Here is a 23,726-nt window from a genome sequence, read left to right as displayed (position 1 = left end):
TAAAAAATGTGCCCCAAGTCAGACAGCAAGTGGTACTGTGAGAATTCAAACCTAATTCTTTTTTTTTAAAGATTTTATTTATTTATTTGAGAGAGAGAATGAGAGACAGCACATGAGGGAAGAGGGTCAGAGGGAGAAGCAGACCCCCCTGCTGAGCAGGGAGCCCGATGCGGGACTCGATCCCAGGACTCCAGGATCATGACCTGAGCCGAAGGCAGTCGCTTAACCAGCTGAGCCACCCAGGCGACCAAACCTGTCTAATTCTTAAGCCCCTTATTTCTTCATTAATCACATGGCTTCAAGCCAGGGAAAAGGCAGTTAATGTTTATTGAGCATCTATTTATTTTAGGCACTGTGCTAGGCACTTTGTGTAGTTTTAATTTTCATGGGAAATCAGAGGTGGTGATATTTGTTTTTTTGTATGTTTTGTTTCTTTTTTAGAACACATGTGGGGGGGCGGAGGGGGGTGTTGTAAAGGGGGAGAGAGGGGGAGGGAGAGACAGGGAGGAATTTTTTTGTTGTTGTTGAGATTTTATTGATTTGAGAGAGAGAGAGAGGGAAAGAGTACAAGCAGGGGGAGTGGCAGGCAGGGGGAGAAGCAGATTTCCTGCTGAGCAAGGAGCCTGATGTGGGACTTGATCCCAGGACCCTGCGATCATGACCTGAGCCGAAGGCAGACAGCTCAACCGACTGAGCCACCCAGGCACCCCAGTTTTTTCTTTTCCTTTTTTTTTTTTTAATATTTTATTTTTAAGTAATCTCTACACCCAGCATGGAGCTCGAACTCAATCCCAAAATCAAGAATCACGTGCTCTACCAACCTAGCCAGCCAGGCACCCTGAAAAGCAGTTATTTTCTCACTCATTAAAATGATATCTTTACTTTTTTTGTTGGGGGCAGGGCAGAGGCAGAGAGACCATCTCAGGCCGACTCCATGCTGAGGGCTCAATCTCACCACCCAGAGATCATGACCTGAGCCGAAATCAAGAGCAGACACCTAACCAACTGAGCCACCTAGGTGCCCCTAAAGTGGTGTCTTTACTTTGAAAAGATGGTGTGTTTTGTTTTTTGGAATATAACTGCTAGGTAGCGTATGCTGTTGATAGCCGTGGGTCATCACATAAATAGTATATTTGGAACTCTTTGTGTAGAAGAAAACTGCTTATCATCTTTAAATTCAACTCTTAAATATTTGGCCATAAGAAAACCAGGAAATCAAAGTTTTTGCCATATTCTGTCTCTTTACCAAGATCCTACTGTTTCAAGATCTGTTTTTATTAATGTAGAATCTATGCTAAATAAGGTTCAGTATGCTGAAATGAATATCCAAGTGAGGGCACCACTCTTAACATTACCGCAGTGTGGAGCTGCTGTTCTTTGCTTTGTGCCAATCTGATGAATGGCGTGAGTGAGAGTACCAATGCCCATTTGTATATTAAATATTGGTACAACTGTTAAATCTAAAAATGTGAAAAATTGAGGATAGAATGTCTAACTTCTCACAGACCTGTAAGTCCTCTGTTCTAGTCTATGGGATACATAACACTGCACTTTGGAGATCACTACTTTCTAAAGGCTTAAAGTGGGAGGGAGGAATAGAAGCAGAGGGTTTGAGACTATTCTACAACTGTAGTGGGTTCATATATTCATAAATTGTTTTCCCAAGGAAGTGGTTGAAAATTTAAAATGTTGAAAGAAGGAAATTCTACTTGGGTAGGAGGTTGGATTTGATGACTCATCCTTTTCCAACTCTAAGACTTTGACTTTATTCTTATTTTTTTAATTGAAGTTTTTTCATCAATTGGTTCATTTACATTTACTGAGTTCTTAGCATGTGCCACAATGAGGGGCTGGGGGATATAGCAGTAGATAAAGACCCTTTCCTCGCAGAAGTTCAGTTATGTCCAGGAAGATAGACATTGAGACATTGAAGCCTTTTAATTTCAACTTAATATTCTTTCTATTGCTTTCCTGCTTATACTGGTATATATAATAAAATTATCTTTAGTTCAAGCAACATTTGATTACTAATTCTATGCCAGATGGTGTAGTAGACCACTGTTACCTTCTCTTTTTCTATCTATATGTATGAAACTCATTGATTACTGAAAGCAAAATGGCCTTCAACATAAGAAAAACTCTTAAGGTAATCTGTGATAGGACACTTGCTGAGCACTTCAGGTGGCTCTGCTTTTAGGTCAAAAATTAATCACAAGGTTATACTTCATTGGGCTAATGAGGAAAATGTTGCCTGAGTAGATAACAGGGAACACATTTGGCCAAGTAAGCTGAGAATTTTGTCCTACTCATATACTGTAGTAGACCTTGGAATTTCACAGAATGAGTGAATTTCGAAGTACTTTATGATATTGAATATAGGGGATTTTGCCCAAGTGCATATAAGACTGTGTGTAAGTATGACCTATTTAAACATCTTGTATTTAGAGATAGTATTTTGTACCTTAGTGGCACAGTGTAAATTCTTGAACTGTTGATTCCAACCCTAACCCTAACCTTGATATCATGACCTGAGCCGAAGGCAGACAGCTCAACCAACTGAGCCACCCAGGTGGCCCCCCAAATTTCAGACTTTTAATTATGGGAATAATTAACCCATAAGGTAAGCCATTCTGAACTTTTTAAATGATGGCCTTTTTTTAGAGTCAAACATTCTAAATTTTTCTCTTAAAATTGTTATGAAAATATGAAAAACATGAGTAGAGGGATGATCTTGAATGACCATAGCTTACTGCAGTAGTTTATTGGCTTAAGAGGAAATATTAGATATGGAGAAGGTTGTGTTTGTCCCCCCCTCTGTCCCTGTGGGAGTGGGGAGCAAGTGGGAGAGGAAAGGAGGAGATTGAGATTGGGGGGAGAATAAGTTTCAATATTGATTTTTTTTTTTTTTTTTTTTTTTTTTAAGGGGACTTTGGAAAATCCAGACAGATGCTCAGGAGGCAATGGGAGCTATATGTTGTTAACCTTAAAAATAAAACTAGCAGTTGCTTTACCGGCAAAAATTGGTTTATTTGGGAATAGCAGAGATTTGCAATCTGGGACAAGTAAGCTACAGCAAAACTATAGGCAAGTCTGGAGAACAAAGAAGTAAGTTCTTTTACAGAGGAAAGGGAGAAGTTGGAAGGGCTGTTAGAAACAAAATGTCCATTGGAGTGAACTGGGAGTTTGAAGTAGAGTGGCTCTTCATTGGCTGAATTGTGACTGTTTCTCCCCAGCTGGGCAGTTGTGGGGGCCTGGGGAAGAAGGAAATTTTCCTACCTCTTGCTGGGATAGGAAGGTAGTAGCTAAGGTAGGCTGGACTTGCAAGGTAGGTCTCTCCTTGTTGAGTCTGCAACTGACCACAAGTGGTTGGGCGTGAGAGCGTTCCCTGCTGGCCTCCTGTCTCCATTTTATTTTATTTTTCAAGATTTATTTTTTATTAGAGAGCGTGTTCGAGTACAGGGGGAGGGGCAGAGGAAGATGGAGAAACAGAATCCCAAGCAGACTCCCTCCTGAACGTGGAGCCTGATCTCATGACCCATGAGATCACGACCTGAGCTGAAATCAAGAGTCAGATGCTCAACTAACCCGCCCAGGTGCCTCTTGCTTCCGTTTTCGATGCAGTTTCCTTTTATTAATTCTCACAACATATATAGTATTGGAGTTGAGGGAGAGCTGGAGATAAAGATTTGCAAGTTATCAGAGTGTCAGTAATGACTGAAACACAGGAACAGCACAAAGCTCCTGGGTAGTATGTAGATGAGGCTGAGAAACAAAAAAGGCTGAAGATGAAGCTGAGTTGAACACCACCATTTAAGTGGTAAAGGTTTGGAAGGAAGAGTGAGAGTGTGAAGAATGTTATAGAAGCCAAAAGAAGTTAGGATTTCAGACAGGGAAGCAGTCATAGGAATTAGAGATGAGAATTCAAGGAAGATGAAGACTGAACATTGTTTGTTGGGTTTGGCAGCTCTTTTTGGCAGTTAAGAGCAATGTCATAGGAGCTGTGGGTTAGAAGGCAGGTAGTAGTTGGTGGTTCCAGTAAATTGTTGGCCTTGGTTACAAGGGAAATGAGGTTGATGATTAGAGGGGACATAGAGTCAAGGTAGGGGATTTTAGTTTGCTTTTGAACATAATAGCGTCTGTTTATTAAGCACCTTCCATCTCTGTATATCATGGGTGCTTTTAATATATGTTTTCTTGCTCTGTGTTGGGTTTCCGTTTTACCATGAGGTTAAGTAACTTACTCAGGCTTAGTATCAGCAGTGCAGCAAGATTTCAAACCTAAGTCTTTCTGACTCCTATATTCTTTTTGTATATCACACTGGCTCAAAAGATTAAAGAAACCTGAACTTCTAAAAACACTAGCAGCACTGGGTTCACCTGGGAAGTTTGCTAACATACAGACTTCTGGCCCCTTCCCTGTAGATTCTCATTCTGAAGACCTAAGAATCTGCCTTTTTAGGAAGCCTCCTGGGAGAGTCTGATGGCATATGGTCCTTGACTGCATTTTGAAAAACACTAGTACAAAGGGATTGAGAATTTTTCTATCACAGAAAGCTTGTTCTATAAGCCAGCTGCCAAGCCCACGTACTGCATTTCTGAGACTTAATGGCGTTTGCACATCATTCTTAGGAGCCTTTTGTAAGATTTTCCATCGTGAAAATATATATTTTTTATAGTTTTGTTTCTGCAGTGATTAATTGAACAGCTTTTGAAAGTTACTTAACTCTTCTGATCTCAGTTGCCTTATCTGTAAAACGGGCACAAAAATACCTAGTTCAGAGAGCTATTGTGACAATTAGTGCAATAACATAGATATAAAATAGCATAGTGCAGTGTCCTGTATGTAATAAGTGCAAATCAAATGTTAATTGGTTTAAGTCAGGTCTCGCTAATTTTTATGCTCTATTTTATCTCTCTGAATTCTGATACCTTGGTTTAAACTAATAAGGATGTGTTTTCTTAGTTAGTTTTATGGTACATAGTGAAGAGAAACGTAACTTAATGTTTTTCTCCATACTGTCGAACACACCTTGAATTCCTAATAGTGATCATCATTGCACTAGGTAGGCCCTGTGCAAGATAAAGAACAATAGTCAACGTTTATAAAGTGTGTACTTGGTATCAGGAACTATGTTAATAGCTTTATGCGTTATTATCTCATTTATGTTCACGGTAACCCTATGAAATAGATACTATCCTATTTTATGGATGAGGAAATTGAGACTCAAGAATTTGTCCAAAGCCACCCAGCTAGTAAAGCGACTGAGCTAGGACCTGAATACATGCTCTTTTAAAGGAGAGTTCTTCAAACACGTTTGCCCAATTTTCTCTTAAAATTTTTGAAAAATTATCGCATTCCTTGTGCATTTTAAAATTGACTTGAAAATTTTTCATAATTTTGTTAAAAAAAAATTCACCCAAGAGCATTTGAAACTCTAATTGGCTGAATCACACAGTATCCCACCTAGCAGGTAGAGGGGAGCTCCAAAGTTGTGCAAAAGGGAAGGTTTTTGAAGGAGGGAGGAGGGTAGGGCAAGAAGTTACTAGCAAAAGAAGAGAAAAGATTGTTTCTGGCCAGGACTTAATTCCTTAGGGGGAAGAGCAGGGAGTTTTAGGTGGATTACCTCATCTTCATTTGGAGTGGAGAGCCCACACACGGATTACCTCATTGGTTGCCAACCAGAAAATCCAGACTGATGGGCTTAAAATTTCATTCCTGGAGAGGTTGAAACTGCAATTAAGTCTATTTGCTGTCCTGGGGGCAGGTGACTCCACCTTGGCCTTTAGTTTTGTTTTTAACAGTTTAAATGGTTGTAGAGGATAATTTTTATTGTGTTGTAAATACTGATGTAAAAAATACATATTTTCACCCAATAGGATCAGAATACCCATCATTATACATTAAAAAATGCTTGAACAAACTCTTCATTAATAGTTGGAAATTTAACATTGTATCTTTTCCCATTGAACTCATATGTCCATCTTTGCAAAATTTTATCTTAATTTATATATTTTATGCTTGTCTTTTATTGATCATGCTATGACTTCTCTACAATAAGAACATGTAATTAAATTGAAATTGATCATATTTAAAAATTTACTGTTACTTTCCAGCTTTCTTTTGCATTAAGTAAATATTTCCTTTTTTAATTTTTATTTATTTATTTTGTAAAGATTTTATTTATTCATTTGAGACACAGAGATAGAGAGAAAGCATGAGCAGGAAGAGAGGCAGAGGGAAAGGGAGAAGCAGGCTTCCCGCTGATCCAGGAGCCCGATGTGGGGCTTGATCCCAGGACCCTGGGATCGTGACCCTGAACCGAAGGCAGACGCTTAACCATCTGATCCACCCAGGCGCCCCAATATTTCCTTTTTTTAAATTAATTTTATTTTATTATGTTAGTCACCATACATTACATCATTAGTTTTTGATGTACTGTTCCGTGATTCATTGCATATAACACCCAGTGCTCAATGCAATACGTGCCCTCCTTAATACCCATCACCGCACTAACCATCCCTCCCACCCCCTCCCCTCTAAAACCCTCAGTTTGTTTCTCAGAGTCCATAGTCTCTCATGGTTCGTCTCCCCCTCTGATTCCTCCCCCTCTTCATTTTTCCTTTCCTACTATCTTCTTTTTTTAAAAAAATATATAATGTATTATTTGTTTCAGAGGTACAGGTCTGTGATTCATCAGTCTTACACAATTCACAGCGTTCACCATAGCACACACCCTCCCCAAGGTCCATCACCCAGCACCCCCATACCTCCCACCCCCCACCACTCCAGCAACCCTCAGTTTGTTTCCTGAGATTAAGAGTCTCTTATGGTTTGTCTCCCTCTGGTTTCATCTTGTTTCAGCTTTTTCTTCCCTTCCCCTATAATCCTGTCTTGTTTCTCAAATTCCTCATATCAGTAAGATCATATGATACTTGTCTTTCTCTCATCGACTTATTTTGCTTAGCATAATACCCTCTAGTTCAATCCACATCGTTGCAAATGGCAAGATTTTGGGGTTTTTTTTTTTTTTTGGCTGCATAATATTCCGTTGTATATATATTACCACATCTTCTTTATCCATTCATCTGTTGATGGATTCCGTTGTATATATATTACCACATCTTCTTTATCCATTCATCTGTTGATGGACATCTTGGCTCTTTCCATAGTTTGGCTATTGTGGACATTGCTGCTGTATACATTGGGGTGTACATACCCCTTCGGATCACTACATTTGTATCTTTGGGGTAAATACCCGGTAGTGCAATTGCTGGGTTGTAGGGTAGCTCTATTTTCAACTTTTTGAGGAACCTCCATACTGTTTTCCAGAGTGGCTGCACCAGCTTGCATTCCCACCAACAGTGTAGGAGGGTTCCCCTTTCTCCGCATCCCCGCCAACATCTGTCCTTTCCTGATTTGTTCATTTTAGCCATTCTGACTGGTGTGAGGTGGTATCTCATTGGGGTTTTGATTTGTATTTCCCTGATGCCGAGGATGTTGAACACTTTTTCATGTGTCTATTGGCCATTTGGATGTCTTCTTTGCCCCGAAATGTCTGTTCGTGTCTTCTCCACCATTTCTTGAATGGATTATTTGTTCTTTGGGTGTTGAGTTTGATGAGTTCTTTATAGATTTTGGATACTAGCCCTTTATCTGATATGTCATTTGCAAATATCTTCTCCCATTCTGTCAGTTGTCTTTTGGTTTTGTTGACTGTTTCTTTTGCTGTGCAAAAGCTTTTTATCTTGATGAAATCCCAATAGTTCATGTTGCCCTTGCTTCCCTTGCCTTTGGCAATGTGTCTAGGAAGAAGTTGCTGTGGCTGAGGTCGAAGTGGTTGCTGCCTGTGTTCTCCTCAAGGATTTTGATGGGTTCCTGTCTCACATTTAGGTCTTTCATCCATTTTGAGTCTATTTTTGTGTGTGGTGTAAGGAAATGGTCCAGTTTCATTCTTCCGCATGTGGCTGTCCAGTTTTCCCAACACCATTTGTTGAAGAGACTGTCTTTTTTTCCATTGGACATTCTTTCCTGCTTTGTCAGAGATTAGTTGACCATAGAGTTGAGGGTCCATTTCTGGGCTCTCTATTCTGTTCCATTGATCTATGTGTCTGTTTTTGTGCCAGTACCATACTGTCTTCATGATGACAGCTTTGTAATAGAGCTGGAAGCCCGGAATTGTGATGCCACCAGCTTTGCTTTTCTTTTTCAACATTCCTCTGGCTATTTGGGGTCTTTTCTGGTTCCATACAAATTTTAGGATTATGTGTTCCATTTCTTTGAAAAAAGTGGATGGTATTTTGATAGGGATTGCACTAAATGTGTAGATTGCTCTAGGTAGGATTGACATCTTCACAATATTTGTTCTTCCAATCCATGAGCTTGGAACGTTTTTCCATTTCTTTGTGTCTTCCTCAACTTCTTTCATGAGTATTTAATAGTTTTCTGAGTACAGATCCTTTGCCTCTTTGGTTAGATTTATTCCTAGGTATCTTATGGTTTTGGGTGCAATTGTAAATGGGATCGACTCCTTAATTTCTCTTTCTTCTGTCTTGTTGTTGGTGTATAGGAATGCCACTGATTTCTGTGCATTGATTTTATATCCTGCCATTTTACTGAATTCCTGTATGAGTTCTAGCAGTTTTGGGGTGGAGTCTTTTGGGTTTTCCACATAAAGTATCATATACTCTGCAAAGAATGAGAGTTTGACTTCTTTGCCGATTTGGATACCTTTTATTTCTTTTTGTTGTCTGATTGCCGAGGCTCGGAGTTCTAGTACTGTATTTAATGGCAGTGGTGATAGTGGACATCCCTGCCGTGTTCCTGACCTTAGGGGGAAAGCTCTCAGTTTTTCCCCATTGAGAATGATATTCGCTGTGGGTTTTTCATAGATGGCTTTTATGATACTGAGGTATGTACCCTCTATCCCTACACTCTGAAGAGTTTTGATCAAGAAAGGATGCTGTACTTTGTCAGATGCTTTTTCTGCATCTATTGAGAGGATCATGTGGTTCTAATTCTTTCTTTTATTAATGTATTATATCACATTGATGGAGTTGCAGATGTTGAACCAACGTTGTGGCCCAGGAATAAATCCCACTTGGTCGTGGTAAATAATCCTTTTAATGTACTGTTGGATCCTATTGGCTAGTATTTTGGTGAGAATTTTGGCATCCATGTTCATCAGGGATATTGGTCTGTAATTCTCCTTTTTGATGGGGTCTTTGGTGTTGGGATCAAGGTAATGCTGGCCTAGTAAAATGAGTTTGGAAGTTTTCCTTTTATTTCTATTTTTTGGAACAGTTTCAGAAGAACAGGTATTAATTCTTCTTTAAATGTTTGATAGAATTCCCCTGGGAAGCCATCTGGCCCTGGGCTCTTGTTGGGAGATTTTTGATTACTGCTTCAATTTCCTTACTGGTTATGGGTCTGTTCAGGTTTTTCTATTCCTGCTTCAGTTTTGGTAGTTTATAGGTCTCTAGGAATGCATCCATTTCTTCCAGATTGTCTAATTTGCTGGCATATAGTTGCTCATAATATGTTCTTATAATTGTATTTCTTTGGTGTTGGTTGTGATCTCTCCTTTCATTCATGATTTTATTTACTTGGGTCGTTTCTCTTTTCTTTTTGATAAGTCTGGCCAGGGGTTTATCAGTCTTACTAATTCTTTCAAAGAACCAGCTCCTAGTTTCATTGATCTGTTCTACTGTTCTTTGGGTTTCTATTTCATTGATTTCTGCTCTGATCTTTATTATTTCTCTTCTCCTGCTGGGTTTAGGCTTTATTTGCTGTTCTTTCTCCAGCTCCTTTAGGTGTCGGGTTAGGTCGTGTATTTGAGACTTTTCTTGTTTCTTGAGAAAGGCTTGTATTGCTATATACTTTCCTCTTAGGACCGCCTTTGCTGCATCCCAAAGATTTTGAACAGTTGTGTTTTCATTTTCATTTGTTTCCATGAATTTTTTTAATTCTTCTTTAATTTCCTGGTTGACCCATTCATTCTTTAGTAGGATGCTCTTTAGCCTCCATGTATTTGAGTTCTTTCCGACTTTCCTCTTGTGATTAACTTCAGTTTCAAACCATTGTGGTCCGAAAATAGGCAGGGAATGATCCCAGTCTTTTGGTACCAGTTGAGACCTGATTTGTGACCTCGGATGTGATCTATTCTGGAGACTGTTCCATGGGCACTAGAGAAGAATGTGTATTCTGTTGCTTTGGGATGGAATGTTCTGAATATGTCTGTGAAGTCCATTTGGTCCAGTGTATCATTTAAAGCCTTTATTTCCTTGTTGATCTTTGCTTAGATGATCTGTCCATTTCAGTGAGGGGGATGTTAAAGTCCCCCACTGTTATTGTATTGTTGTCGATGTGTTTCTTTGCTTTTGTTATTAATTGCCTTATATAATTGGCTGCTCCCATGTTAGGGCCATAGATATTTACAATTGTTAGATCTTTTAGTTGTATAGACCCTTTAAGTAGGATATAGTGTCTTTCCTCATCTCTTATTATAGTCTTTGGTTTAAAATCTAATTTGTCTGATATAAGGATTGCCACCCCAGCTTTCTTTTGGTGTCCATTAGCATGGTAAATGGTTTTCCACCTCCTCACTTTCAATCTGGAGGTGTCTTTGGGGCTAAAATGAGTCTCTTGCAGGCAGCATATCAGTGGGTCTTGTTTTTTTTAATCCAATCTGATAGCCTGTGTCTTTTAATTGGGGCATTTAGCCCATTTACATTCAGGGTAACTATTGAAAGATATGAATTTAGTGCCAATATATTGCCTGTAAGGTGATTGTTACTGTATATTGTCTCTATTCCTTTCTGGTTTATGTTACTTTTAGGCTCTCTCTTTGCTTAGAGGACCCCTTTCAATATTTCTAGTATGGCTGGTTTGGTGTTTGCAAAGTCTTTTAGTTTTTGTTTGTCCTGGAAGCTTTTTATCTCTCCTTCAATTTTCAATGACAGCCTAGCTGGATATAGTATTCTTGGCTGTATATTTTTCTCCTTTAGTGCTCTGAATATATCATGCCAGTTCTTTCTGGCCTGCCTGGTCTCTGTGGATAGATCTGCTGCCAATCTAATGTTTCTACCGTTGTAGGTTACAGACCTCTTGTCCCAAGCTGCTTTCAGGATTTTCTCTTTGTCTCTGAGACTAGTGAGTTTTACTATTAGATGTCGGGGTGTTGACCTATTTTTATTGATTTTGAGGGGTTTCTCTGTGCCTCCTGGATTTTGATGCCTGTTTCCTTCCCCAAATTAGGGAAGTTCTCTGCTATAATTTGCTCCAATATACCTTCTGCCCCCTCTCTCTTGCTGCTTCTTCTGGGATCCCAATTATTCTAGTATTGTTTCGTCTTAGGGTATCACTTATCTCTCGAATTCTGCCCTCATGATCCAGTAGTTTATCTTTTTTTCAGCTTCTTTATTCTCCATCATTTGGTCTTCTATATCACTAATTCTCTCTTCTGCCTCATTTATCCTAGCAGTTAGAGCCTCCATTTTTGATTGCACCTCATTAATAGCCTTTTTGATTTCGACTTGGTTAAATTTTAGTTCTTTTATTTCTCCAGAAAGTGATTCTCTGGTATCTTCCATGCTTTTTTCAAGCCCAGCTGGTATCTTTATAATTGTCATTCTGAACTCTAGTTCCAACATCTTACTAATGTCTGTATTTATTAGGACCCTGGGAGTTGGTACTGCCTCTTGTTCTTTTTTTTGAGGTGATTTTTTCCGTCTTGTCATTTTGTCCAGAGGAGAACAGATGAATGAGAGAACAAAATGCTAACAGGGTAACAACGACCCCAGAAAAATATACACTAAACAAGTCAGAAGAGACCCAAAACTGGGGGGAAAAGAAAGGGAAAGAAAAAGAAAAAAAAAAAAAAAGAACATGATCAGGCTGGTTAATAGAGCCACACTCTAGATTTTGGGCATATTTTGGTTTGTTAGAAGAAACTGCCTCTCAAAATTTTAAAGAAAGATAAACTTATATATGTACAAAAATAAGGGTAAATACGATGAAGGGATGGAATATGACTGTAAAGATGAAAATTATAAAAGATTTTATAAAAGGAATTGATAAGAAGTTGGTTGAAAAAAGAAAGAAGAAAAATTTAAAAAAACCAAAAAGGAGAGATTGTGATCAGGCAGGAGACTAGAACAAAGCCATGCACTAGAGATTTGGGGTATATTTTGGTTTGTTAGAAGAAACTGTATCCCAAAATTTTAAAGAGAGAACAACTTACATATACAAAAAATAAGGGTAACTACAATGAAGGGATAGAATATGACTCTAAACCTGAAAATTAAAAAAGATTTTAAGGAATTGATAAGATGTTGGTTCAAAAAGGGAGAAAGAAAAATTAAAAAAAAATAGGAAAAGGAAAAAAGAAAAGTTAAAAAAATTAACTTGGAAAGACTAAAGAATCATGGGGAAGAAAGCCATGAATTCTATGTGCTGTATTCCCCTAGTGCTGGTGTTCTGCCGTTCTCATTGATCAGTAAACTTGGTCTTGGCTGGCTGTTCTTGCTGATCTTATGGGGGAGGGGCCTGTTGCCTTGGTTCCCAAATGTCTTTGCCGGAGGCAGAATTGCCCCGCCCTTGCCGGTCTGGGCTAAGTAATCTGATCGGGTTTGCTCTAGGGAGCTTTTGTTCCTGCAAGCTTTCTGTACAGCTTTGGAGGCTGAGAGTGAAAGTGGCAACCTCCCAATCTCTGCCCTGTAGGTGCCGAGAACTCGGGGCCACACTCCTCACTGAGTCCCCAGAGAAAAGCTGTCAATCACTACCGCCTCCCCCGGTCTCCGGCCACTCTCTGTGCTCACCCGGCCTGTGACCGAGCGTTTCTGTCTCTGGCACACGACCCCGTGTGGAGTCTCCAAAGCCAGCAGATCCCTGCGGTGCGCTCCTGTGCCGCTCCTCCCTGGGGAGGAAGGGGAGTGTCCCTGGATCTGCCGCTTGTTGGGTCCCTACCGGAGGAGCGGTGGCCCGACTGTGCCGCCCATCACGGTTTATGGCAACGTGGAGCTGAGAGCCCGCGCCTCGGCTCGGTCTCTGCAGCTGGCTTCCCCGCTGCGATACGTTGGAGCTCTGCCACACTCAGGCACCCCCGGTCTTCCTGTGACCCCGAGGGTCCTGAGACCACACTGTCCCGCGAGGGTTCCCTCCACCGCTTAGCCACTGGAGCGACGTCCCTCAGCGGAGCAGACTTCTAAAAGTTCGATTTTGTCCTCCGCGGCTCTATCACTTGCCAGCATCGGCTGACGGAGGCCCCCTCCCCCGCTGTCTATCTTCCCGAATATCGCCTCGGATTCACTTCTCCTCACGTCCTACCTTCCAGAAAGTGGTCACTTTTCTGTCACAGAGTTGCTGCTATTCTTTTCTTCGATCTCCTGTTGAGTTCGTAGGTGTTCAGAATGCTTTGATCCTTATCTAGCTGAATTCCTGGGACCAGACGAAATTTAGGTCTCCTACTCCTCTGCCATCTTGCTCAGTATTTCCTTTAATTCCTTTTAAAATTTAATTCCTTTTAATTCCCATTTTAATTCCTTTAATGATTTCCTCACTTGACGTTTTTTGAGTTTTTTAGTGGTTTCCTTAGTTCCTTTAAGCGCTTCCCATATTGACCTTATCAGTATTTCCTTTAGGTAATCATTAGGCTTTATTAACATTTTTCCTCTGGAATTGTGATTATTATGATTATAAGTGCATTTGATCAAAATAGTATAAATATACATTTGAAAAACTAAACGTAAAAATTTCTATTGGAAATTTTTTTTTTTTAAGATTTTATTTATTTGAGAGCAGAGAGAGGGAGCACAAGCGGAGGTCGGTGGGGAAGGGGCAGAGGGAGAAGGAGAAGCAGGTTCCCCGCTGAGCAGGGAGCCCGATGTGGGGCTCAATCCCAGGACCCCAGGATCATGACCTGTGCCAAAGGTAGACACTTAACCGAATGAGCTCTCCAGTTGCCCTGGAAATACATTTCTTAATGATGTGGGTAGGTGGTTTTCCCCCTCTTCCCTGATTAGTTCATGTGTCCATAAACGAATATACTTACAACTAGAATTTGATAGGGCTCATCATAAATTTCATTCTAAATTTTTAAAATAGTTACAGGCTCGAGTCATAAATAAGTAGATGAGAATTGAAGGGATTTTGTAGTAGCAACATCGCTTAGTTCTTTGACTTTCTTTGAGTGTCATGCCAAAGATATGTATAAGATAGGGAAAGACTAGGAAACTTACTGCTGGTGCTTCCTGGAGATTTTTATACCCTAGGCAGTGCACAAAGGAGGATTCAGGAAGGGAAAAGATAGGCCCATTTGGCAAAGTGGGAGGACGGAGATTGTACAAGGGAATATGGGAGAGGAGATCCAACATGGTGCCACGGTTAAGTACTCTTCTCAGGAAGGTCAGTTTTAGAACAATATATTTGTGAATTGAGGATCTGAATGTGTTTACCTTAAAACCACCCATGCCCATGTACTCTTCAGAAAGTCTGTAGGATTACACAAACAGCATGAAGAAAGCCTTTTAAAGTAGTGGCCTCCAATGATAAAATGTGAGCCAGTCTAAATATCAACATTCAGTGTTAGGTTTGTAGACAAGGAATTATGATACTGCTATTCACTGTTGTGTGCAGAAAGTACCTTACATATAAACTGGCATTTAATAAATATTTGTTATTTTAATTTATAAAGTACGTTGTCAAAAAAAAGTATGTTGTAAAGAAATGCACTTAATTATTCTATTAACTATATTTACATCCATTCTATCTTCCTTTTGTTGTAGTCCGGTTTCCTTACCACACCATTGAAATTGTTCTCAGTTGGATCACCAGTACCCTAAATATCAGAAAATCGGGTGGACGCTTAAAAACTTTGGCCTCTTCTTGCCTTTTGATGCACTGCACCACTTTTTATAATTGTCTTTCCATGATTTTTTGGGGTGTAAGGCTTTTTTGATTTTCCTTCTACCTCTCTGTTTGCTTTTTTTTTTTTTTAAAGATTTTATTTATTCATAAGAGACAGAGAGAGAGAGAGAGGCAGAGGGAGAAGCAGGCTCCCCGCTGAGCAGGGAGCCCGACGCGGGACTTGATCCCAGGACCCTGGGATCATGACCTGAGCCGAAGGCAGATGCTTAACCATCTGAGCCACCCAGGCGCCCTCTGTTTGCTTTTTTCTAGTTTACTTGCAGATTCCTCAAGTGGGGCTCCATGCCCAGTGGGGAGCCTGATGTAGGGCTGGATCTCACGACCCTGAGATCATGACCTGAGCCGAAATCAAGAGTTGGACACCCAACTAACTGACTGAGCCACAGAGGCGCCCCCAATTCTTAATTCTTAGATGTTGGTGTTTATCAGGACTCAGTCCTAGGCCTCTTGTCATTTAACTCTGCATAAGTTCCCAGAGACTGTTTCTTCTCACCCTAGGGCTTCATTGACACTCTGGATTCGTAATGCCCTTCTGTATCTTCAGCCCAGATGGCTCTCCTGACATCTAGACCAGAATATCCGGCTGCCTCCTGGACATCTCCACCTAGATGTTTGCTCACATATACTCTTTGGAACTCAGCTCCTGAGCTTCCCCTAACCTGCTTCTCCAGGTTTTTTTTCTCAGTAAATGGCACTGCTAGCTAACCAGCTGCCCAGGTCCCTAACCCAGAAGTCATTCTTCATTCCTTCTTTTCTTTATTTCTCGTGATGCCAATTCTACTTCCTAATATTCTACAAAAATCTGCCCACTTCTGACCTCAGTGTCACTGTCCTCGCCAAACCAATTTCCCTGGCTTCTCTTACTCAGAGTGACCTTTTTGCCTGAATTTTGCTTTCCTCAATACATGGTTGGCTTGGTAGTGAAACTGGTTCCCCTCCAGTTCTAATCTCATCATGGTGCCCTTGCTTAAAACCTTTCAGGGGCTTCACTTTGCTCTTGAGATAAAAGTCTGACTCTTTAACATGAATTACAAGGCTGTTTGGATTTCACTCTCCCTTATCTATGTGCTTTATCTCTGGCTCATCACCCTAGCACACTATACTAGAGCCTAAAGCAGCTTTTCGTTTTCATAAAGTTTTGCGTCTCAAATATGTGGGCTTGCACTCTCTGACCTCTGGTTTCTTTGATTCCTTCCACACACTGTTGTCTCTGTGTGGACCACTTTGCTTGGTTAACTCCGTAGCCTCTGGCCTCACTTTTAAATAGCTCTTCCTCAGGTGGCCTGCCTTGGATCTCTGGGTTAGGTTCTATTACGTGCTCAAAAAGTACCGTATATTTCCTCTTTCATGTACCTCATCACACCTTAATTACGTGTGTCTTTCATGGTAAGCTATTTTGTAAACTTCATGAGGACGGGGAGTCTTTATCTTGGACTCTGCTTTCCTTATTCCTAGTGTCTGACACACATATATGAGCATATTCAGCATCTTTGAATAAGTTAACAATTTTGAGTTCTTGTTCCTGTGATTTCAAAATGCACTTGGTTTTTTCTCTTTAGTGTCTCAATGAGATCCTGGAGTCGGCAGATGCGCCTTTAGAAGTCACTGAAGGATTCATACAGTCAATTTCTCTGTCAGTTCCATGGGGCTCCTTGCTGCAGGAGAATTGTGCACTGGAAGTGAAAGGGCTAGAAATGGTCTTCCGGCCTAGACCCCGCCTAGGTAGGTGTGTTACGTGTTTCTGTTTTGTTTGTTTCTATTTGTATTCTTCACAGATTGGGAAAGTAACCTAATTGTATTAAATTCAGTATTTAATTTATTACTTAGCATTGTATTTGTGAGATTTTCAGTAGATAAAAATACTAGGTCTTGGGAGTGTTTGATTTTTACCTTTAGAGTTACTTCTTGCCCTATTTATCCACGGGAACTTTAGTATACTGATGATTTGGTTTAATTATTTGTTACTGATTATGTAAAGTGACTTGTATTTTAAAGTTTCAAAGTATTGTGCCAGAAGCCAAGGAAATGCTTAACCATTGATGGAGAAATGTTAAAAGGACAGAGGACTGGGCTTGTAGGTGTTCTCGTTGGCCAGATCTGGGAATAATGACAATAAATGGATTATAACACTTGGAATTAAAAACAACTCTAAGTCCATACTGTTGAAAATAAGTAATCAGGATGTAAGGGAGGCAGGAAGAAGGGAAAGCTCTTTATTGCAGTAGAGTATCTACTTACTAGAGTAGAAAAAATGATAGACCATCACCATGTTTTTGGCCACTGTGGTAAAAAAAAAAAAAAAAATTGATACCGGTGGTAATCATCAATGAATGCTAAGCCCATTCGGTGACAGGTTGTTGAGGAGCTTGATACTGAGATGTATCGACATACCTCCCATTGATGACATATTATTTACAGAGAGAAAAATGTTTCTTTCACAGTGGAGGAAATTGAGAGTCACCACAGCAACGCTAGTGGTCAATCTTAATCTCATCAGTAGTGGGTCACACTGCCATGATGTGTGTCCTGAGTGATGGCTGAAAAAGGGCACATCATATATATATTGTTCCTGTTAAAAGTGCTTAATTTGAATCACAGCATAAGGAAGAAGGCAGACAAATCCAAAATGAGGGAAATTCTATAGACTAACTGGTTGATACTCTTTAGAAGTATCAGTATCATGAAACACAAGAAAAGTAGAGGAATTGTTCCAGATTAGAGAAGAGTAAGACATGAATAACTGCAGTAGATAATCCTGTGTTTTTGTTTTTGTTATGAAGGATATTACTGGGACAGCTGGGAAATTTGGGTGTGGAATGTATAGCAGATAGTGTTTTGTCAGTGTTACATTTCTTGGGTGTGTTCGTGTTACTGAGCTTTTGCGTGGTGTGTTTGTATTCTCAGGAGTTATCTGCTGAAGTATTCAGGACTGAGTGTCATGATGCCTGCAGTTTACCTTCAGATAGATCAGCAAAAGGATAAGAGTGTGTGTGTATTTGCGTGTGTGTATATAGTTGTGACGAATGTAAGGGAAGGCTACAGAGTTGCTCATTGTACCGTTCTTTCACCTTTTCCTTAGGATTAAAAATTTTCAAAAGAAAAGTTTGGGAGGGAAAAGCTTTAAAGTAGTAGTAAGTTATTATTTATAAGTGTATCCGTGTGGTAGCTTTAGTTACACGTATGCCGTTTTCTGATGTATCAAACATGTATATAGTGCTTCTTGCATGCCAGATGCTGTTGTGAGTGCACCAATATTATCTTACCATAGCTCTTTGAAATAGATACGGTTTGTTGTCTTCATTTTATGGAGCAGGACATTGAAGCACAGGTAGATTCAGTAACTTGTCCAAGGTCATAGCTAGTTAAGTGGAAAGTTGGGATCTCAGCCCAGGGAGTCTAGTTCTGGAGTCCATGTTCTTAACCACTGTGCTCTGTTATAGCTCAGATTTTCTACTTTGGAGTATGTGCGTGCGTGCGTGTGTGTATTTTATAAGCTGATAGAGTCATCTAAATCATCTTAAATTCTGAATTTAAATTCTTTGAGTGACAAGTGATGTTGGTCAAGATATACTTGAAGAGGGGTGCCTGGGTGGCTCAGTTGGTTAAGCAGCTGCCTTCGGCTCAGGTCATGATCCCAGGGTCCTGGGATCGAGCCCCACGTCGGGCTCCCTGCTCGCCGGGGAGCCTGCTTCTCCCTCTCCCTCCGTCTGCCTCTCTGCCTACTTGTTCTCTCTCTCTATCTCTCTGTGAAAAAAAAAAAAAAAAACTTTTTAAAAAAAAAAAAAAAAAAAAAGATATACTTGAAGAATTACAATTCTAAGTGCTGTCTGGAACACCAAAGTTTAAATTATGCTTACTAGAATTAATAGCACCTGTACTTTGAAAATTGGTAGTCTATGCATGGAAATCCTCCTTGATAATGGCATTTAATTAACAAGAATATTTTGTTTTTAACCATGATGGCGAAAATAATATTTTCCTATGGAAAGTCAAATATTCTGCCTTTAAAAATATGCCATGAGAAGGGTTTTAGATTCCATTTTGGAAGGCAGTGATTCTAGTAATCTGTTAGTTTGTTTTGAATAATGGAAGGAAGTGTAGTGCAATTCTTTGATGAGGGATGATCTGGAAAGGATTTTTCCCAGTTCATGGATTCCTCCAAGGATGTTCTTCTGTTTTATCTACATTTATACTGACCTTCTAAAGCCTAGGTCAGAAGCCACCTCTACCAGATTTCCGTTAAATTCTGTCTGTGGGAAGAATTAACCTCTTGATTTAGCCGTCAGTGTTTTCTGTTGACATTGTGTAGTTGCTTACTAATTCTTCTTAACCACATCTCATTTCTTCCATATATTGTAGGCTCTCAGAGGGCAGAATTAATCATTATATTTCTGTCCCCTACAGCAGGGTCAGCTAACTATGGCCTGCAGGCCAAATTTGATCTGTCATATTTTTGTAAATAAATTTGTATTGGAACACTACCGTACTCATTCATTTCCTTATTCTCTCTGGCTGCTTTGGCACTAGAGCGAGAGAGTTGAGTAGTCAGGGTAGAGGCTCTAGGGCCTAAACTATTTACTATCTGACCCTCACCAAAAAAATTTGTTGACCCCTGTTCTGCAGTATTTTGAACAGTACCATGCATGCATTAGATACTTGTTTAATGAATTCATGAATTAACATTTGACAGATACATATCATTTAATGAGAGCACGTCTCTGGACTTCTTTCTGTGATTTTTTTTTTTTCCTTTTTCTTCTCCGTTATTATAAGGTGATGTTTAAATCTCAAGAGTAATTTCTAGAATACCATATGCCTAGGTAACACCCTGATGTTAAATATCTCTTGGAGGGTTAAGAATGTATTTCAAATGTGGCATTTTAAGAAATTGCTTTGTTGTAACTATAAGAAGTTATTTAGGATTAATCTATATCTTCTGCAGCAACTGGTTCTGAACCTATGTATTGGTCAAGTTTCATGACCAGCAGTATGCAATTGGCAAAAGAATGTCTTAGCCAGAAATTAACAGATGAACAAGGAGAAGCATCGCAGCCTTTTGAAGGACTTGAAAAGTTTGCTGAAACCATTGAAACAGGTTTGGCATTATGGAGTATTTTCAAAAATTTTAGTTTTTTTTTTTTATTAGTAATTTAGTACCTTTCTTTAGTAAGCCTTGTATAAGGAAAATCCATTGGAGTGATTTTTTTTTTTTAAAGGCATTACTGTTCTTCAGAACTTTAGAATTGAGGTTATTTTAAATATTCAATTTAATTTCACATCCTTTTGTACCCTTTTTTTTTTTTTTTCTCTGTTTCCTTTATTATGCTTGTGTAATGAAGGGTTTAGAGGTCAGCAGAGAGTGTTGGGCATTGCTCAGGTATCTGTTAGGTGCTCAGTAAGGCAAAATGTTTATTACCAAACTCAAGATTTTGGGATTTTTAAGGAAAGAAATACCAGTTTATTTTGTAAGTTCTTATTAAGCTACTATATATTCCTTTCATTAGAAGTTTTTATTTAGTATACATGTGGTCTCATGTTAATGGTTACCTGTTTACTCTAGTACTAAGAAGAGTAAAAGTCACTTTTATAGACACTGTCTTGAGAATTGAACACGTGCCAGAAAATTCCAAAACTGGAACTGCACTTGAAATTCGAATAGAAAGGTAAGACTTCTTATATCTGAGAATAAATGACCCTATTCTTTTCTTTTATAAATAGTAAGATCTGACTTTCATTAGATTTCATGATGGTTTTAGAGGTTAGAAGTGATGCTATTGAGTTACTACATTGTATGTTTTCAGAGTAAAGCTCTGCTCTCCAAGATACATTCTAATCCCTTTATTGAAAACTTAAAGTACCATTTGAGGTATAATTATATATAATACTGTGTGGAATTCAAAGCAAATGATTCTTTTAGTTAATACCAAATAAAAATCATGAATATGTGAGTGCTGCTAAACTTAAGGCACTCCTGTTGGGAGTTTTTTCATACGAGCGATGCCCTGTTTTGGCGTGTCTCATTAATGCGAGGGGCTTCTTTGCTTTCCTGTGCTTGATCTGAGTGCTGCTTTCACGAGAAAGGCTAAGCCTGCAGTTTTCTTTGAGAGGATTCTGTGAGAGTATCTGTGTGATAGTAATTTACTTAAATAGATAGAAACCAGGACTTAGTTTTCTGTGTATGCCCACTTGGAGCCTTATAAATAGCTGAGTGTCGATTTGAGGTAGTCACTTTTTTTTTTTTTTTTTTTTTGGTGGGCAGCAAAGCAAGGTTTATTGAGAGTACAGTAATGTACAGATAGTACAAAGCACCCAAAGAAGGAGGGGACCCGAGAGGGTTGCCCTTGAGGTAGTTACTGTTCACCTGTGTCTTAACGTGATAGAAATAGGCAGAATTGCACTGAGCACCGAAGACGCTTTAGGGAACTTTTGGGGACTTTTACGAAATTTTAAGCAGATATGTTATGGTTTCTGTCTATCATAAAATTACCTATTAGTGAAACAGTTATTGTTAGCAGATTTTTGAAATTAGGTTGTGTTACCTGAAATGGTATATTAAAAAGTATCTAAAATCTCATGCATGTAGAACTACATTCTGTATTTTGTTGAAAATGAAGTGAGTCATAAGAACTCATAGAATAGTCATAAGAATTTAAAAAATGTCATTCATTGCGGACTTGTGACTTGGAGCCAAATGCTGTCTCACTGTTACCAAGAGATGTTTGTAAGGGAGCACAGGAATTGTTTTCCTTGAGGCTAACTTTAGGAAGTTATTAATCTTTTCCACCAGTTTAGGAGCCCCATAAAATTATCCTTCTTGAGGCTGAGGTCTCTTGGTGAAAACATTTCCTGTAGTAAAGCACTAATGCTGACCACATTCTAGGCATTTTCTAAGTGCTAACACTTGAAAAACTCTTTACCTTAAAAAGCTATGTGTGTTTTAGACTTGCAAGTAGGCTTTCTTAGGAGTTTTATGCCAGCACTTTTTGTTTTGAACTTTGAGAACTGTCTACTGTGATGAAGCTGCTGATGAGGCCTCAGGAATTAACGTGCATCAGCCCACAGCCTTTGCTCACAAGTTACTCCAGCTCTCCGGAGTATCTCTCTTCTGGGAGGAGTTTTCTGCGTCAGCAAAATCTTCCCCAGTGTGTTCAACTGCACCAGCGGTAAGAAAAACAAAACAAAAAAACCAAACATTAAATCATAGATTTCTTAAAAGTTTAAATTAGGGGTGCCTGGGTGGCTCAGTCGGTTGAGCGTCCGACTCTTGATTTTGGCTCAGGTGATGATCTCTGGGTTGTGAGATCCAGCCCAGCGTCAGGCTCTGCACTGGGCATGGAGCCTGCTTAAGAGTCTCTCTCTCCCTCTCCAAAAAATAAATTTAAAAATAAAGAAATAAATGGTTTAAAGGAGGGCTATTAAATTGTGCTAGGATATAAAATACGTGTTAGTTTCCATCTGATCTGGAAGTTAACACAAATATTCAGTAATGGAGACCCACATTTCAGAGTTTTTAAAATACTCACATTTATGATTAAGGCCTTTCCTACCAGGGTATAACATTGGATACTGTGTCTTGTAGGAAAATGGTATATTAACAGCTAATACCCTTTTATAATAAAAACAAAAGCAGTGTTCACATTTACCTTACATAATGTATGGCTGAAAACTTACAAATCCTATCTTAAAGTTTTATAATTAAGGAATTTTTTATTAATCCTTTCTAAGAGTAGAGAGTCCTTTTATAAATCAGTCCTTCCATAATTTATCTTTTACATTATTTCAGATTTTCATAATTATAGAATGTCTATTATGTTTTCTTATTGCTGTGATTTGAATAGATGTGCTTTTTTTCATAAAGTCCTTTTCCATGATTTGCCTTTATTACTGTTGTGTTTCATGCTAGCTATAAGCCACTGGTTTATTCATTGTCACATAGTACAGTTTTTCATGTCAAATATTTTACTCTTCTTAAGTTGACATTTGTTTTTGCATTTTGGTTTATTTATACTAAGATGTTCTAAAGAATTACTTTATTCTTAATTGCCTTATTATAGGAAACTGAGCCAAAGCTGTCACCTAGCTGGAATCCCAAAATTGTGTATGAGCCACACCCACAACTAACTAGAAATTTACCAGAGGTAGCGCCCTCTGACCCAGTGCAGATTGGAGGGCTAATTGGTAGGCTGGAGTTGAGTCTCACATTGAAACAGAATGAAGTACTTCCTGGAGCTAAGGTCAGTATTTGTTTCATTTTCTATAGTTAAAACAGAAGTACAAGTATTCTTTAATGTGTGCAGTGACCCACCAATTGGCCACTGTGGGTTGTCCTGTAACTAGGGTGCCCTCTGTCCTGGAGTGCGTGTTTGTAATCTCAGCTGGTGCCTCTGTCCTTAGGTTTCAGGGCCTCTGCTCAGGCTCAGGTATTAGTACTGTCTCCTGCACTCACTTTCCCCCGTTCTAGCCGTTCAGAAACATTCATGAGTTAATAAATTAGGAATTTATTAAAGACTTTCTGTCATCATAACTTTCATTTTAAAGGAGAAGAATATGGAAGTAAGAACTTGACTATAGAAAGTGTTTAATTGTATGCATGTAAAAATGCCCGCCTAGATGTGTTTTGAACGGAATGACCATTTTTATAGTTGTACAATGTTTATGAAAAGAGATTGATTTTTTTTTTTTTTCATGATGTCTCATGGCTTTTTGAAGATCCTGTAAAGACAACTGCACTTGGTTCTTAGGGAACAGTATTGAACAGTCTGCTGGAGAATCAGGAAGCCTATATTTATTTAGTCTGTTAAAA

The 23,726-nt window shown here is 39.2% G+C and overlaps 1 protein-coding gene across 4 annotated transcripts in view; it reads left to right on the top strand.

Moving 5' to 3' along the window:
- The window catches only part of ATG2B (autophagy related 2B), a 79,887-nt gene that overhangs the window by 2,297 nt on the left and 53,864 nt on the right, over positions 1-23,726 (top strand). For all 4 annotated transcript variants that reach the window (XM_032405879.1, XM_032405880.1, XM_032405877.1 and 1 more), the window contains exons 2-6: positions 16,483-16,645; positions 19,866-20,018; positions 20,484-20,586; positions 21,924-22,086; positions 22,978-23,157. In XM_032405879.1, coding sequence (XP_032261770.1) covers positions 16,483-16,645; positions 19,866-20,018; positions 20,484-20,586; positions 21,924-22,086; positions 22,978-23,157 — 762 coding nt within the window. The remainder of the gene's footprint in view (positions 1-16,482; positions 16,646-19,865; positions 20,019-20,483; positions 20,587-21,923; positions 22,087-22,977; positions 23,158-23,726) is intronic.

The sequence above is a fragment of the Phoca vitulina genome, unplaced genomic scaffold, assembly GCF_004348235.1.
Source record: "Phoca vitulina isolate PV1807 unplaced genomic scaffold, GSC_HSeal_1.0 scaffold7, whole genome shotgun sequence".
NCBI classification, from domain to species: domain Eukaryota; kingdom Metazoa; phylum Chordata; class Mammalia; order Carnivora; family Phocidae; genus Phoca; species Phoca vitulina.
The sequence above is the reverse complement of the archived record's forward strand: the minus strand, read 5'-3'. Positions and strand labels throughout refer to the sequence as shown.